The 16095-nt window shown below is 33.0% G+C and overlaps 1 protein-coding gene across 3 annotated transcripts; it reads right to left on the minus strand.

Moving 5' to 3' along the window:
- Positions 1-170: 170 nt before the first annotated feature.
- On the minus strand, positions 171-12828 carry LOC121113725 (SCO-spondin). 3 transcript variants are annotated; one of them, XM_040707580.2, is made up of 35 exons: positions 12651-12827; positions 11643-11974; positions 11260-11582; positions 11124-11196; positions 10971-11059; positions 10729-10899; positions 10501-10671; positions 10134-10310; positions 9883-10053; positions 9560-9724; positions 9337-9501; positions 9110-9277; positions 8879-9046; positions 8656-8823; positions 8420-8587; positions 8194-8361; positions 7944-8111; positions 7721-7888; positions 6570-6737; positions 6046-6213; positions 4697-4864; positions 3623-3790; positions 3388-3555; positions 3170-3337; positions 2954-3118; positions 2819-2894; positions 2685-2761; positions 2538-2616; positions 2083-2168; positions 1948-2023; positions 1791-1885; positions 1652-1733; positions 1496-1590; positions 810-1016; positions 171-365 (listed from the first exon to the last, which is right to left on the minus strand). In XM_040707580.2, exons 1-35 carry the CDS (start codon positions 12795-12797, stop codon positions 352-354), a joined length of 5220 nt encoding a protein of 1739 aa, XP_040563514.1. In that variant the 5' UTR covers positions 12798-12827; the 3' UTR covers positions 171-351. The 3 variants fall into 3 exon arrangements, with proteins under 3 accessions (XP_040563514.1, XP_040563528.1, XP_040563563.1); XM_040707594.2 differs by lacking the exon at positions 6046-6213 and having other exon boundaries at positions 12651-12828; XM_040707629.2 differs by lacking the exons at positions 6570-6737; positions 7721-7888.
- Between the last annotated feature and the right edge of the window lie 3267 nt (positions 12829-16095).

The raw sequence follows: 16095 nt of genomic DNA on the forward strand, positions 1-16095 counted from the left end.
CAGCTTGCTCAGTTCTAAGAAAAGATGTCTTGTTGTCCTCATCCGTGATTTTGCACAAATGTCATTCCGGGATTAAAATATATACCATTAGATAGGATCAAACCTGTATTACGTTATTAAGGGCCTCAGACCGATTAAGTATTTTCAGTGCGAACCCCAAGACTGGTATGTAGTAATTGATATTTTTATTAACTTTCCGATATAAAAGGAATGACAACAATAAAATTGCAAATTGAATAGGACGATAGATTTTTCTAATACATATTTTACAGAGAGACAGAGAAAGATATATTACTACAAATTATAAGAAATTATTTGAATATATTTGGAGTACGTACATATATTTTTTCCTTATTTTTCACCAACTGAAAAAAAATAATAACAATAAAAGTTAGTTTATAGTAATAGAAAGGACATTAAGAAGAATACAAGCAAAACCGGTGCTAGGATTTTTTTTTTTTTTTTTTTTTTTGAGTAGCGAGAATTTTATTTTTTTGCAAATTTTTTTTGACTGACATTCCATTTGATAGGACTCTAGTATTTTTCAGTAAGAAAAAATGTGTGCCCTTTCTTTTTGGTAGAAAAAAAATAATATTTTAAAATATCAAACCTTCTATTGCCTTTTATTAATAAATTATATTTTTCATTTATTGAATTTTTTTAAAAGTAATGTTTCTTTCTATTTCTAAATTGGCCTTAAAAAAAAAAAATAATAATGTTATTTTTGAAAGACCTATTCATTTATTTCCCGACTCTAATAATCCCTTTGGGCAACGGCATTGCTCAATATAAAATTTAGGATGTCTCACTATTAAAGCAAATGGTAGATGGATCATTTTCTTGCTTTGGAATATTTCCAGTACAAAATTCTTTTTGTTTGATGTCTCCAATACAACGTTTTCCTCCATGTTTTGGTCTGGGATTGTTGCAGAACCTTCGTCTTACTCTATCTCCCCTATCTCCCAAACACTTGGCAGTGCATGGAGACCAAATTGTCCATTCAGAGAGACCGCCATCTTTAATGGAACAACAGGTACAAAGTTATTATTTTGGGTTGAAAGTTGAGAGGGTGCAAGTAAATTTAGGAGTTTAAATATTTTAAAATAAATCAGAGGATAATAATAGTGCTTCAGATTCTGTGCACCAATTTTTGAAAGTGAGATAGTGAAAGTGTGATAGTGAATGTTTTAGAATTGCATTTGCTTTTGTGGTAAATTTGAAAACCCACAAACAGAGTTTAAAAATATGTATTGTTTCTTTCTTTGCTCCTTACAAGTCCTATTGGAAATAATCTAATATTTTTTTAGAATCATACTCTAACCGTAAAAATTGACCTTACATCAATTGCATTCAAAAGAATATAGAAAGGTAGTTGCAATCCTTTTAAAACTAATTAATGGATGTTCTAACTAGAATTATTATCCAAAGTGAATAACTTTTGTTAAATGACGTGCAATTTTCCTATAATTGTATAAATACATATCTGCTATATTACCAATTGCACAGTATGATTGTAAGCAAGTGTGAGTTTCAACATCTCGTCCTTGACACGAAGATCCGCCTCCAGAAGGTTGAGGATTGTTGCAGTCCCTTCAATTAACATGATATATGATACTACTTATAGATATAGCAAAAATGTAATAACCCTAACCTGCTCCTTGTTTGTGTCCCATTGCCACATGTTCTGGAACAACTACTCCACGTTCCCCAGAAACCCCAACTACCATTAACAACTAAAAAAGGAAGAATAATTGATAGCATTTCGATTATAAATGAAACCATTTACGTACCAATCGAGCAAGGCTCTTTTTCACATACTCCATTCTCCCAATGAGCTCCATTACAATGATTTCCACCATGCTGAGGAGCTGGAGAATCACATTTTCTTTAAAAATAAAAACAAGATTCTTTAACATTTTGACTTTATTGAAAAACATTATTCGTTACCTTTCTCGCATACGGGCACCGATTCCACACGTTACACTGCACAATCCCCATGTGTTCCAATGTCCCCACTGTCCATCTAATTGAAAATATAACTTTAGTCCTTAACAGAGAGGTAAATAAACTTTCTGAACTTACCTACACCACATGGTCTATCATTACAATTATTCGTCTCAAATAATTCACCATCACACGCTTGACCAAAGGCTAATGAATCACAAGATCTAAAAAAAATTAAATTTATTACTTGAACCATGTCATCAGGGCCGGTTTTGTGCGTGAGCTGGGCTTAGGAATAAGATAAATATGCAGGAGCCTTTCCTTTTTAGACAAATATTTTGACAATTTTAGAAAATAAAATGCAAGGCCGACCTATTATTGAAAAAAAACAAAAAAAACAATTTCTTTCTATTTTTAAAGTAGCATTTTTCAATAAAAATATCTATAGTTTTATATGGTCTTTTATAAAAAAAAATTCTTAGTGAGTAAATTTTAGCTATAAAAAAAACTATCCATCGTATAGTCCCCAATCAAGAGCGGGGCTTGGGTTAAGTGTTTCCCTAAAACCGGATCTGTCAGTCCTATGAAGGTACCTTTGACGATTCCTGATTCCGTCACCGCAGGATGAGGAACAGCTGGACCAAAAGCTCCATTCCGACCAAAGTCCACCGACTAAGTCAATTGATAAAATACATACATAGATTTGCTCCATTAATGTGACTATTCAAAAAGAAACTCACCAGGAAAGCAATCTCCGTCATTACAATGAGACTCTTCAGTTGCCAGACCCCCGTCACATTGATTGGTACTGCATGATCTGCGATGAAATAATTAAGTGGAATAATTTAGTACTCAAGACGAATATGCCGCAAACCTATGTCTTGATCTTGATCCATCACCACATGTGACTGAGCATGAACTCCAGTAGAACCATTGAGACCACTCTCCGACTTGAAGAAAAGATAATCCCCGAATTAAAAAAAAACAAGTATATATAATATGAACTTACAACTAAAACATGGTTGTTGATTGCAGCTATGACTTTCTAGAGATTGACCTGAACAGAATATACCACCGAATCGAGGTGTTTTACAAATTCTTTCACGATGTTGTGTTCCTCCACCACAGGTAACTGAGCAAGAACTCCAATACCCCCATTGTGCCCATTGACCATCTACTCAACAAAGTTTAAAATCAATTTCAATTTAAAATTATAGATACTTACCAATTGGACATTGCACGTCGACATTACAAGGATGGGTTTCCTCATTATTTCCTTCACAGGGTAATCCATTGAAATGAACTATATCACAAGCTCTTGATCGTGTTCTGACTCCCCCATTGCAAGACACTGAGCATAGTGACCAGTAACTCCATTGACTCCATCTACTAGCTAAATAAAAACGTCATTTCTAACCATAGTTAACCAGCTCTGTAACTTACGACCATGACAACTAATGTGTTGATTACATGAGTTTGTCTCTGATTTAACGCCTACACATGGTCTATCTCCTGGTGAACGAAGATGACACTCTCTGTCTCTTGTATGAAATCCACCACTACATGTTACACTACATGTAGACCACTCTCTCCAATTGGACCATTCAGCATCTACAAGATAACATTACACGATATCAATGATATATAATATTTCTGCTATGTTTGTGTATTTGCTTACTAGAAGGACAAGGAATATTAATATTGCAAGCCTGACTTTCTTCTCGATTTCCATGACATGGAAATCCGCCATTTTGAGGATGATCGCATTCTCTTTGCCTTGTTTGACTTCCTCCTGTACATGATGAGCTACAAGATGACCAGAATCCCCATTGAGTCCATTTTCCATCTATGAAAGAAAAATTAATACTCATATTCAATAACTATTTTTGAACAAAATGTACATACAATACAAAGAATGAGTGTAGTCTATGTTAGACTTTCTTACGTAAGTGTTTTACTGAACATACGGGGGTGTGTTTAAAAAGTATGATGACTTTTTAAACTTCGCGGGCAACGTACATTTGGTATGCTCCACTTTTTTTATAATGTTAGTACACTTGCCACGAACATATATGTTTTTTTTCGGCTATTTAAAATGTTTAGTTTGTTTGTGAGAGGCATCACTGTTGGAAGTATTTTGTGTGATCTAAGATTTTTTGATATCTCTATTGGGACGATTGGGCATTAAACTAAACTCTTTTCAATGCAAAGGGGTATATCACAAAGTGCCTTACTGATAAGGAACACATATCTACAGGATACATATAAGGTATGAAGTGTTTGACATCAAAATCCGGAGATCGATTGTTATGGATTTTGTGCGCTACAAGTCAAACAGATTCATTTAGTTTCTAAAAACTCTGAAGCATATTGACAAAGTATTCAATACAAACGGAATTAATTAGCAAAAATATTGAAATTTTTGATTATTTTATGTTTTTGTCTTGGCTAGGAAGTCTGACTTTTAACTCAAATGTGTATTTATGTTATTATAACGCCATTTCCTCTAGCTATTCAACATATTTTAATTTGAGTTTTTGTATTTTCCCACATAATATACAATATGAATAAAGATAGTTAAATGATAATTCCTACTAGAATACACTCTAAAATTTGAAATGTTTTTCAAGGGATGATAATAGGAGTGGGATTGGAAAATACAGGACCGATTTTAAGTCTTATATTAAGGACAGATACAACCCTAGTTATAGGTAATTAAAAATATATGTGAACAATAAAGATGGATACCTACCAACAGTACAAGGAATGTGAATATTACACGCCTGACTTTCTGCTCGATTTCCATGACAGGGATGTCCACCATTTTGAGGATGATCACATTCTCTATGCCTTGTTTGATTTCCTCCAGTACACGATGAGCTACATGATGACCAGAATCCCCATTGAGCCCAGCTTCCATCTATGGAAGGAAAATGTATAGTCATATAAGCACTTAATTTAAGTATTAAGTAACTAATCCCTTTCAGAGACTTGAAAAAATTAGTTTAATTCTATTACTTTAAATGGGGTATTTAGGCTGTGCTAACAATATAACTTATATTCTAAACATATATTATAAATGTATAGCAAAATTTTATGGAAACTCCATATAAATCAAATTTATATTTTTTTTATAAATATAAATTAAAGACCATTCGAAAAATTAATTCATAAAAATGGGAATTAAAGTGTGCATGAAATAATTAGTGTAAGTATAATAAATATTAAGAAATAAACGGATTATGTTCATGCCTCATAAAAAAGGACACTCCTTTAATAGTTATTTGTTTTTATATTGTATTTAAAATATATATTCTTGGTATTTTTTTGGAGAATAGTTTGATCGTGTAATGTGTTTATTTATATTTTAGTGTGCTTTCGTTAATGTTTTACAAATTTCGGAAGAAGAGAGAAATCAGTTATGTATTCTTTAATTGAAAAAAAGAAGAAAATAAAAAAATAAATGTTAATATTATACAGTTTAACACTTAAAATTTTTATGATCCGACAAAATCCTATGTTTGTATTAATCTTGAAAAAAGTTAAGAGACTCTGTCAATTCGCAAAGTATAATTGTGGTTTAGTTTTAAAAACTTCTTGACAAAAATTTAAATAAGAGTGGAACATTGAACTTCTGGCTGGACAAATAATTAGTCTCAAATTAATATATCATAAAAAACTATTGGTGAGCAAATATCCTAGGAAACTGTAACTTAAAATTGAATTGATTTCACTACATACAATTACAGCAAATGCAATTGAATCGAAACAAAAGGATATTATTAAGAAAGTTCCATTTTAGTTAATGATGTATTTGATTACCTTTAAAGACTTTCACTGAAAAAAAAATGTAGGTAAGAGATCACAAAAAAGGATCAAGAAGGACTAATTTTCACCCACTTTGATGGAATTACATATGAGTAGATATTTATATACTCATGGTTTTAATTAAATCAACGCCTTGACAACCAAAACCCTGCTATCTATTAGAATAAATATATATATTTGCTTAGGTAGCCAAAATAAATAGTGGGAAGAATATATAATTAAATTGAGTTGTTGTGATAAATGTAAGTAGAGATTGTAAAGATATAAACCTACCAACAGAACAGGAAACAAAAGTATTGCACGCTTGGATTTCCTCCCGATTTCCATGACAAGGAAGTCCCCCATTTTCAGGATGATCACAGTTTCTCTGTCTTGATTGAGTTCCACCTGTACATGATGAACTACAGGATGACCAGAATCCCCATTGAGCCCATGCTCCATCTATGAAAGAAAAATTAATGATTATATTGAATAATTATTTTTGAACAAAATTCAGGTCTTGCAGCCACATATGATATTGTTATTTAGGCTGTAGAACACGAAAATGAACATTAAACCTTCAACCGACTTCGATCCAGAGCCATGTTTTGACATGAAAAATATATATGTATATATATCTGGGTGATTCCATGATAAAAATTCCACGAGGAAACACACTTTACTAAAATTTAGTATGTCGGTTGAATATTAGTAATGGTTATTTTCGTATGCTACTATTTAAATAGCAATAATAAATATTGCTGTTAGCCGGCAGGCGACAATCATGTTGTATTGTGATATTTATGAACAAAGCGTACCAACAGAACAGGAAACGAAAGTATTGCACGCTTGGATTTCCTCCCGATTTCCATTACAAGGAAGTCCGCCATTTTCAGGATGATCACAGTCTCTCTGTCTTGATTGAGTTCCACCTGTACATGATGAGCTACAAGATGACCAAAATCCCCATTGAGCCCAGTTACCATCTATGAAAGGAAATTGATTAGGGCTATAAGCACTGAATATAAGTATTGTTTCTGATTGACAATTAATTTTTTGTGTGGAATATTTAATGAATAAGCAATGCAAGGCTGCGTGAGAAAATTTCCGAAATTAATGCGATTATTTGACTAATTCTAATAATTATTTATATTTTAGAGGTAAAGAAATTAACCTTACCTTAAATATATTTCATATCAAATGTATTTGATTAGTATTCATAACCTAATTAGTCCTCTAATCAAATTAATTATATTTAATTAAGGAACTTTCTACCTTACGATCTAGCACCGTTTATTTATTCAATATTCCTTTAGAAAATTAAAAATTAAACTCGAAACATCAATCAAAATCGACATTTTTTTTGACGGCAAAATTTTTTAAGTTGTAATATAAGACTTATTCCTTAATTTCAGCTAATATATAAAGCATTTCAAAAAAACTTTATAAAAATATTAACTTCTAAATAAGATTTTTGATTTGTGTATGATTAAATTCATATTTCAGGAATTATAAAGAAGATAGCATAATAAATCACTATTTTATTCAATGGTTTGTGTCTTGGTTGTTTATAAAGAAAAAATATATTTTATGCTTATGTACTTCAAAGATAATTTTCTAGGTCAGATGGATTAATTGTAATACTATAATATTTACTAATACTTAATCACTGTAACTATATCTGACCAATTAAAGGAACAATAACAGCAAAAAAAAAAAACTTTAACGTGCTGCTATGTTTTAATCACTTAATTAAATTTTTTATTTAAGTCTATATTGTTGTTTTACGTCGAATTATGTCTCTAATTTGAAATTTTACTCTAAAAGCATGATTATTATGAAAGGCTCAAAGAGTAAAAAAAAAGTCAGTTGGTTATTTTCGTGTTATTGTTAAAAAACAATGAAAAATGTGGATTTTAGCTGAAATTCAAAAATAATGTTGAATAGTGGAATTTATGAACAAACGTACCAACAGCACAGGAAACGAACGTATTGCAAGGCTGGCTTTCCTCCCGATTTCCATTACAAGGAAGTCCCCCATTTTCAGGATGATCACAGTTTCTTTGCCTTGTTTGACTTCCTCCTGTACATGATGAGCTACAGGATGACCAGAATCCCCATTGAGCCCATGCTCCATCTATGAAAGAAAAATAAATGGTGATATTGAATAATTATTTATGAACAAAACATACCAACAGCACAAGGAATGAATGCATTACACGCCTGACTTTCTTCCCGGTTTCCTCGACAAGGAAAACCTCCATTTAATGGACTCTCACATTCTCTTTGTCTTGAGTGAGTTCCTCCTGTACATGATGAGCTACAAGATGACCATAGCCCCCATTGAGCCCATCTTCCATCTATGATAGAAAAATCATAGATTTCAACGTAACTGAGTTTTTTTTTTTTTTTTTATAGTTTAAAATATATTTTGCGACATACCCACTGCACAAGAAATATTGGAATTGCATATTTTAATATCTTCATTTTGTCCACTACAAGGGATACCTCCGTTCTGTGGTTGAATACAATCTCTTTTTCTTGAATGGCTTCCTCCAATGCAAGACGATGTACAAGATGACCATATTCCCCATTCGGCCCATTTTCCATCTGAAATTATTTAAAATTTAAAATTAATTTTATCGATTGAAATTTTAGAAAAAGTTACTGATTGCGCATGGAACATTGCCATTGCATGCACGATCTTCTTCATTGAGCCCGTTACAAGGAAGTCCACCATGTTGTGGATCGATGCAAGGCCTCCTTCTCTTTTCTGTCCCACCTTGGCATGTAGAAGAACAGGATGACCAGAATCCCCATTGTCCCCATTCACCATCTGTTGGAAAATGAAGAAAGTTCCTCTATAACTTTGAACAGTAAAAATAAATCAATATAAATACTTACGAATTGGACATTTTATGTCATTATTACAGTGCTCTGATTGATCATTTGATCCAAGGCAAGGTGCTCCATTAAATTGTGGTTGGTTGCACTTTCTTTTACGATTTCTAAATCCACCATTACATGTAGAGGAGCATGAAGACCAGAATCCCCATTGAGCCCAAAATCCCTCTTTAATTATATATTAAAGTATCAATATGAATGAAAATAATAAGAATTTAATTACCAATCGGACAATTGATGTCTTCGTTACATGACTTGGCGTCCACTGATGGCCCATCACATGGATTTCCACCAAATTTGGGCTGAATACATTTACGATCTCTTGATTGAACTCCTCCGCCGCATGAAGCCGAGCATTGACTCCATTGGCCCCATAAATTCCATTTACCATCTACAATGTATGTTCAGTTATGTTTTATCAAATCATGTAAAATGATTGTTTTTTGGTTATTACCTACTGCGCAACTTATTTGTATATTGCAACCTTGGGTTTCAGTGGCTGTACCATTGCAGGGCCTACCACCAAATTGAGGTTTATCACATGCTCTTTCTCGTTTTTGTGTACCACCTCTACAAGATTTTGTACAGGATGACCACTGTCTCCAGGCATTCCACTTACCATCTAAAAAAAATATTTAATAAATTAATTATCTAAGAGTATAATTCATGCCATGTTAATACCTATTGCACAAGATCTTTCATTGCAAGATTTATTATCAACTCCATTTCCTGTACATGGCTGACCACCAAATTTAGGATCGGTGCAAACTCTTTTTCGAGATTGATTTCCTCCATTGCATGATGCAGAACATTTACTCCATTGTCCCCATAGTTCCCATTTTCCATCTTTCAAAAAATAATTGTTATAACAAAAATCTCATAATCATTTCAAAACAATACTCACCAAGTGGGCACCTATGCTGATTACAATTTCGATTGTCTATTGACAGACCAGTGCATGCCTTTCCACCAAATCTAGGATTATTACATACTCGTTCTCTTTTCTGCGAGCCCGAACCACATGTTTTTGAACATTGAGACCATTGTCGCCACTGAGACCATCTCCCATCTAAAAATATAAATAAAGTACATAGTACATAATTTTTATTGTTAATATGAGTCTAATAAGAGTACATTTCTAAACCCTCGCACCCTGACTCTTCACATAAAGTTTATAGACTCATGATGATGGTCACAATTACTACTTTTTAAAGAAAAATAACGTACCGATGGGACAAGAATCAGTCTCACAGTTTTGTGTATCAAATTCACTTCCTAAGCATCGTTGGCCTCCAAATTTAGGGGCAGGATTATCGCAATTCCTTCTTCTTTGTCTTGTTCCACCACCACAAGTGACTGTACAACTTGACCACTCAAGCCAATTAGACCATTTACCATCTTTAAAATGAAAAAAAGAGAAGAAGGCAATTTTATGGTATGAATCGAGAAAATTAATGTCGTTCCAAAAGTGATATTACCTACAGTACAAACTTGTCGTACCCAACAGTCGATTACATCCTTCTCAATGGTTATATTTCCAGGACAGCTTTGTCCACCAAATAAGGGCTCACCACAATGGCGCATTCTTGATTTTTGACCTCTGTCGCAGGACTTGCTACAAGCAGTCCAACGGCTCCACAGAGACCATTCGGCATCTAGTTCAAAGTAGACAAGTATAAATGTATATACAAGACTTAAACTAATTTGGTATTATATAAAATATATAATAAGGAACTCGCTCTACATTTCGAATTGTGTTTTTGTAGACTCATCTCCAGTCAAATCAAATCATAGCTCAAGGCTTAGTAAATTAAAGAACCCCGACATAAAATCTAAATTTCTCACCTACAGGACATTCTTTTATGAAGAGAGTATTTGTTTGACTAGATTCTCCAATACAAGAAGCTCCTCTGTGTGCAGGAGCTGGCGAATCGCATCTCCTTTGTCTCTGTCTTGTTCCCTCTCCACATGAAACGCTTAATTGTCCCCATTGCTGCCACGAAGACCAACGTCCAGCTATATGCAGCAATCTTTAGATTTGATGTTCTATTTTAACCTTTTAAACAAAATTACCTATGGGACAGAAAGTTGAAAAACATTTAACAGTTTCTGTTGGACTTCCAGAACACTTATTTCCTCCATATCTAGGAATGGGATCAGAGCAAGCTCTTGACCGACTTCTAAATCCAGTTCCACATGAAGTACTACATGGTGACCACCTAGTCCATCTTGCCCACTCCCCATCTTTTATAGTAATATGGTTAATACGAATATTATATAATGAAAATGCATATACTATATATAAAAGAACGTACCAATTTTACAATTTGCTATAACACAACTTTGCCCTTGAGAACTTTGTCCGACACAGTTCTGTTGTGATCGTTCGCCATTTCCACAAGTTCTAAGGTACATAAAAATGATATGAACAATAGATATTTTTATATGAAGTATTTTGCAGTAAATACCTATCACGCCTTTGTTCTCCGTCTCCACATGACTTACTGCATGAGCTCCATGTAGACCATAAACTCCACTGACCTGCAGATATTAAAATTCAAGTCAATATGTGTTATTTATTGGAACCAAATATGTATTTATAACCTGGCTTAGCTTCATTATCTGTTCCTAAATCTGTGCAAGTCCATGGTACATTGTTAACACAGGTTCCATTACAATCAGGATATGGGACACACTCTGTACAATCTCTTCCACTCCAGCCGTGTTTGCATATACATTCGCCAGGGCGTTGACAATATCCATTCTCTGGATGGCATGTATCTCGACATATAGGTTCGGCACATCCATTTCCCTTCCATCCTGGATTACAAACACATTCGAATGGTTTTTTAAAACACTTTCCATTGATACAATTAGAAAGAGTCTCACACTCAGTACAGTTTATTCCTTGCCATCCTGGATCACATCTATAAATATTTAAATTTTCTATGTATCTTAATTTATATTAATTGAAAGGGAGTGCCTACATGCATTTATTTGGTTCATGACAGCAACCATTTACACAGTCATTACACTTTGGCTTTTCACATTGTCCCCCTGTCCACCCAGGCTCACAATTACACTCCAAAGCTCCTTTACAGGACCCATGTTGACAACCAGCTAATGGAATGCACTCAGCACAACTTGGACCATCCCATCCAATTTCGCAGGAACACACATTTGGAAAGATACACTCTCCATTCACACAGGATCTTCCTTCAATGCTACACACCGGGGTTTCACATAAGTGCTCTGGTTGTGACCACCCCGGCAAACATATCACGTTTCCAATCGAGTCGCATGTATATTTATTACTTAACTAAAATGGTGAACGTAATAATTACCTTATAGCTTAGGAATGTTCCTCTATAATTTGCTCATCTTAATTAATTGTGTTTATTTAACTTTAAAGGACTGGGAATTGGTCATATGATTGATCTTAAGAGCCACATGGGTAGTAGCTTTAAAAACTAAAACTTAAATAAAACATACAAATTATTTATTGTACTCTGAGAAGACAAGGCATTCTTCAACTTAATTTGCAGCACCGGCATAATTTTTATAAGGATCGGACTTTACCAAATATGTTCCTTGAATTGTAAAGTGCGAGAAAAATAATTTAATTGATTTATAAACTGTGACGGAAAGGGAAAGAAGAAACTGCAAAGAAATTTAATCCTGGGACAGCTCCAACCCTAATATTTAGTACATATATTTGATCAATTCTCCGTTAGCTCCTTTTAAATCATAGAAGTTGGAGTAGTTAAATATTAAGAACACACAAACAAATATATATATTTGAAACTTCAATAATTAATCGCAGGATGTGTTAAACTAATGAAATCTTTTCTGAGTAAAATTGGATTGGAAAATAAATGACCAATTAAAAATTTATAATGAATGGGGACAAAAAATATGATTCCCACATTCAGTCTCTGGGTTTGATAAATAACCTAGGGAAGTAACAGAGGGTTAAAATGAAATGAAGGTCTTACTCGAAGATTTTCTGCAATACAGGCAGAACCATTATGGTGAACTTTGGCTGTTAACGGTGTAATTCTTCCTGTGGCCGAACACTCATGGAGTATGAAAGTCAGAAAGACTAAAACACTCCGACCAAATATTTTAATCCTCGTTGTCATTATACCTCCGTCAACAAGTAAATTTCACTTGATTTTTGCATTGAGCTTATATAACTTTAAAACATTGGAAATAATAAATAATTTTTTTTAAATTTGTACATACATAAACGACGAAGGTTATTAATCAAGAAATAGAAAAAAAAATTCGAAATTATATAACTCGTAAATAACCCTCTTTAAAATTTTTGACTACTCTTTGTTTGTATTTCACATGGAGGAAAAATATCCTGAGTCAACATTAATTAAGTTTAAATAATTTGCATAAATCATAATGGATTTAACTATGGTAACAATAAATTTGGACTTTGACTTTGTTGATTTTGCATTTTCTGGGACTTAATTAAGGTAAAGTAGGGTAAATTTATTAGTAATAACAACAAAAAATAGGAAATCCTAATAATTGTTGGTTATTTATGGACTTGCTATTCGAGAATCAGTTTAATCCATGATTGTTTAATTAATATAAATATGTGTAAGTCTTTCAAATTCCTCACAGTCTTCAATTTAATGTACGCAATCAAATTAGATAACGTTTTCTTGGTGTATGTTGCTACTTCAAACTCTGGATATCAAAATGGATATCCCGAGTTCCAAAATATTTTATAAATAAGCGTTTAACAAAAATGGGGCTATGGTTATTAGTCTAAACACTAAAAGCTACCTAGATAGTATATAAACTGAATAGTAGCACCCCTAAATATCATTATTGAATAGTTACATCAGTTAATCGATTCATTTAGTAGCTATAATTTATATAATTAAAAAATAAACTAAATATATAACATATCGTTCACAAAAATTTAATTACATCTGTGGAAAAGTTGTAGCAAAGCATACTATAATAACAATTACCGAGTGTTTCATTGAAATCTAAGCACTAACTAATTCAATGATTAATTAATGTTGAGTGATGGAAATTAATTCATATTTCAGAGTATCAAAGTATAAATAATTAGTTACGAAAAAGAAAAAAAAACTTAACTCTCTATCTACGTATAAGTACAGAAAATAACACCTGAGCGTAATCCACTAATTTCCATTTGGACACTCCAAGCCATTGGCCGTCTCCAGGACCATTGTCTACTCCGTCAACAAGTCAAAAATGTTGGAGAGGAAGAAAGGTTCTATCAAAGGGCCACACTACACCCAGAGGAGTTTAAAAAAAAAACCTCAAGTCAATCCCCTCAAGTCTATGAGGGCCCTTGAAAGAGATATCGGGATTTCACACCAGACTGTGGTTGGAAAGAACCCTGTGAGGGTGGAGAAGCCACTTTACTAGCAATGAAAGAACCCCATCTCCTTTATTACAAGACACTTTTGAATGAGTATTTTGAGCTATTTTGAACTCTTTTTTGACTTAATTGGCTCCCTATAGCCCAGATGCTAACACCCTCGACTACAATTTTTGGGTGCATGTTGAGAGGAAGGCCTTCAGTGTTCTTCATTCAAACACAAAATAAATACTTATTTAAAAAAATCTTAACATCATGAGCTTGGTTTTTGAACAAAATTTAATTTGTTTTTCTAATGGCAAAAACATTTAAGTTTTTTTTTATAAAGAATTTTATGAATTTTGTAGGTAGCTTGTTACATCTCAGTCCTCATATTGAAAAAACGAAGAATCCCAGGAATCAAGAGAAAAAATAAAGGAACGCCATGTGTGTAGGTTCAGTAAATTCAATTAACTAAACCTCGATTAAAATTGATAAATAAACGAATAAGTCATAAACAAATGAATATCAGGATAAATAAAGAACTACCTATAACCTGACTTAAATGTTACAGAAGCATACTCAAAAGTTGCGATAAAATGTAAATTTAAAAGAATTAGAAGCTTTTTATTAGTTAACAGGGTTTATGACATGTTCAGTAATACAGGATTTAAAAAAGATACAGTTTTTAGTAATACTAATTCTTGCATATTAAGAAAAAAAGAATAAAATTAATAATATAATTCCTTTAAAACGTTTTAAAATAAAATTTGCCTTTAAAAAAATCATATTGCATGCAATATTTTAATTACACATAACTCAAATATCCATGATTCGGTCCTTCAATACTATTAGTCATTTAAAAATAAAAAAATATAATATAATTAAGATAGTCCTACAGGTAGGAATTAGTTGAATAAATATGTCAAGAGCATGGAGAAAAATATGTGTGGTCAAGAGGATCAATGATTTTCTAAACGTAAAAAGGAAATTACCTCACTACAATGTGACCAAAGGTCAATTATAGCAAGAGTTGAGTAGGTTTTAATGAAAAAAAACTACCTTTAAAAATTAGAAAAGGAAAAACGAGTTTTGCTTGTGTTTTTTTTTTTTCTGTTTTCTTCATTATTACAACTTCTACTTTGAAGTAACCATTATTGCTTCTTTTAAATTGTTTTAAAATTGTATCATCAAATAAATATTTGACAGATGGGCCAGGAGCAGTTTTGGATAGATTGGGGGGGGGGGTCCTAAGGAGCCTCACTATATGTTTTGGTATAGGCTCAAACACACTCACCTTAGAGCAAGCTCAAGTTATACGACATGTATTCACATACAAGGGCACGTGTTGGTACACATTATATATGAAATATATACCTGAAATCATGAAAAGTGATTTATGTTTGTTACATTGAACATGTACCCAATAGAAGTGGGGTTAGGAATTGTTGAATATATCACATTATCCATACTTTAACAAAATACCAATAATATAGTTTTATAACATAATTATCATGATTAAAATTGCTTTCTAAAACATCAATTTCTGAAACGATTGAAAAAAACACAAACACTTTTTAGGCTTTCGATCTACACTAGAAGACTGAAGAACATTTAAACTTTATTCATGAGAGCAAATGCGTTTCTTACCTTTGTGTCGACGCGTGGAATGAACTCATTTACCAAATTTTAATTGTCAATCAAGTCTACCCTATCCTTGCACATAATGAGAATGAACAGTGAGTTCAACCTAGACTGTGAAACTGTCCCTTTCAGGGAGAAATTGAGGCTTCTGAGTGCACTGAAAGTGTGTTCTGCCGTCGGTGTTGTAGCCTGATGCACAATATAGAGTCTAGAGTGTTTAACAATCTCAGAGGTCATGCTCGTCATGTTGGTCTCTGAGAACGAATCAATTATGTGCTTCACTGTTATTTTTTAGCCCGGAGTATGTATACCGGTGATATCCATAATATTCTGAAGAACTCGTAGCTGACTTTCAAGCCGAGATTCATTCAGATCGAGTCCAAAGTGGTAGACTACACGCTCGAGTGACTTAGATAGGACCTCATTCATTGACCATGCGGGTA

The sequence above is a fragment of the Lepeophtheirus salmonis genome, chromosome 1 (genome assembly GCF_016086655.4).
Source record: "Lepeophtheirus salmonis chromosome 1, UVic_Lsal_1.4, whole genome shotgun sequence".
Lineage (NCBI taxonomy): Eukaryota > Metazoa > Arthropoda > Copepoda > Siphonostomatoida > Caligidae > Lepeophtheirus > Lepeophtheirus salmonis.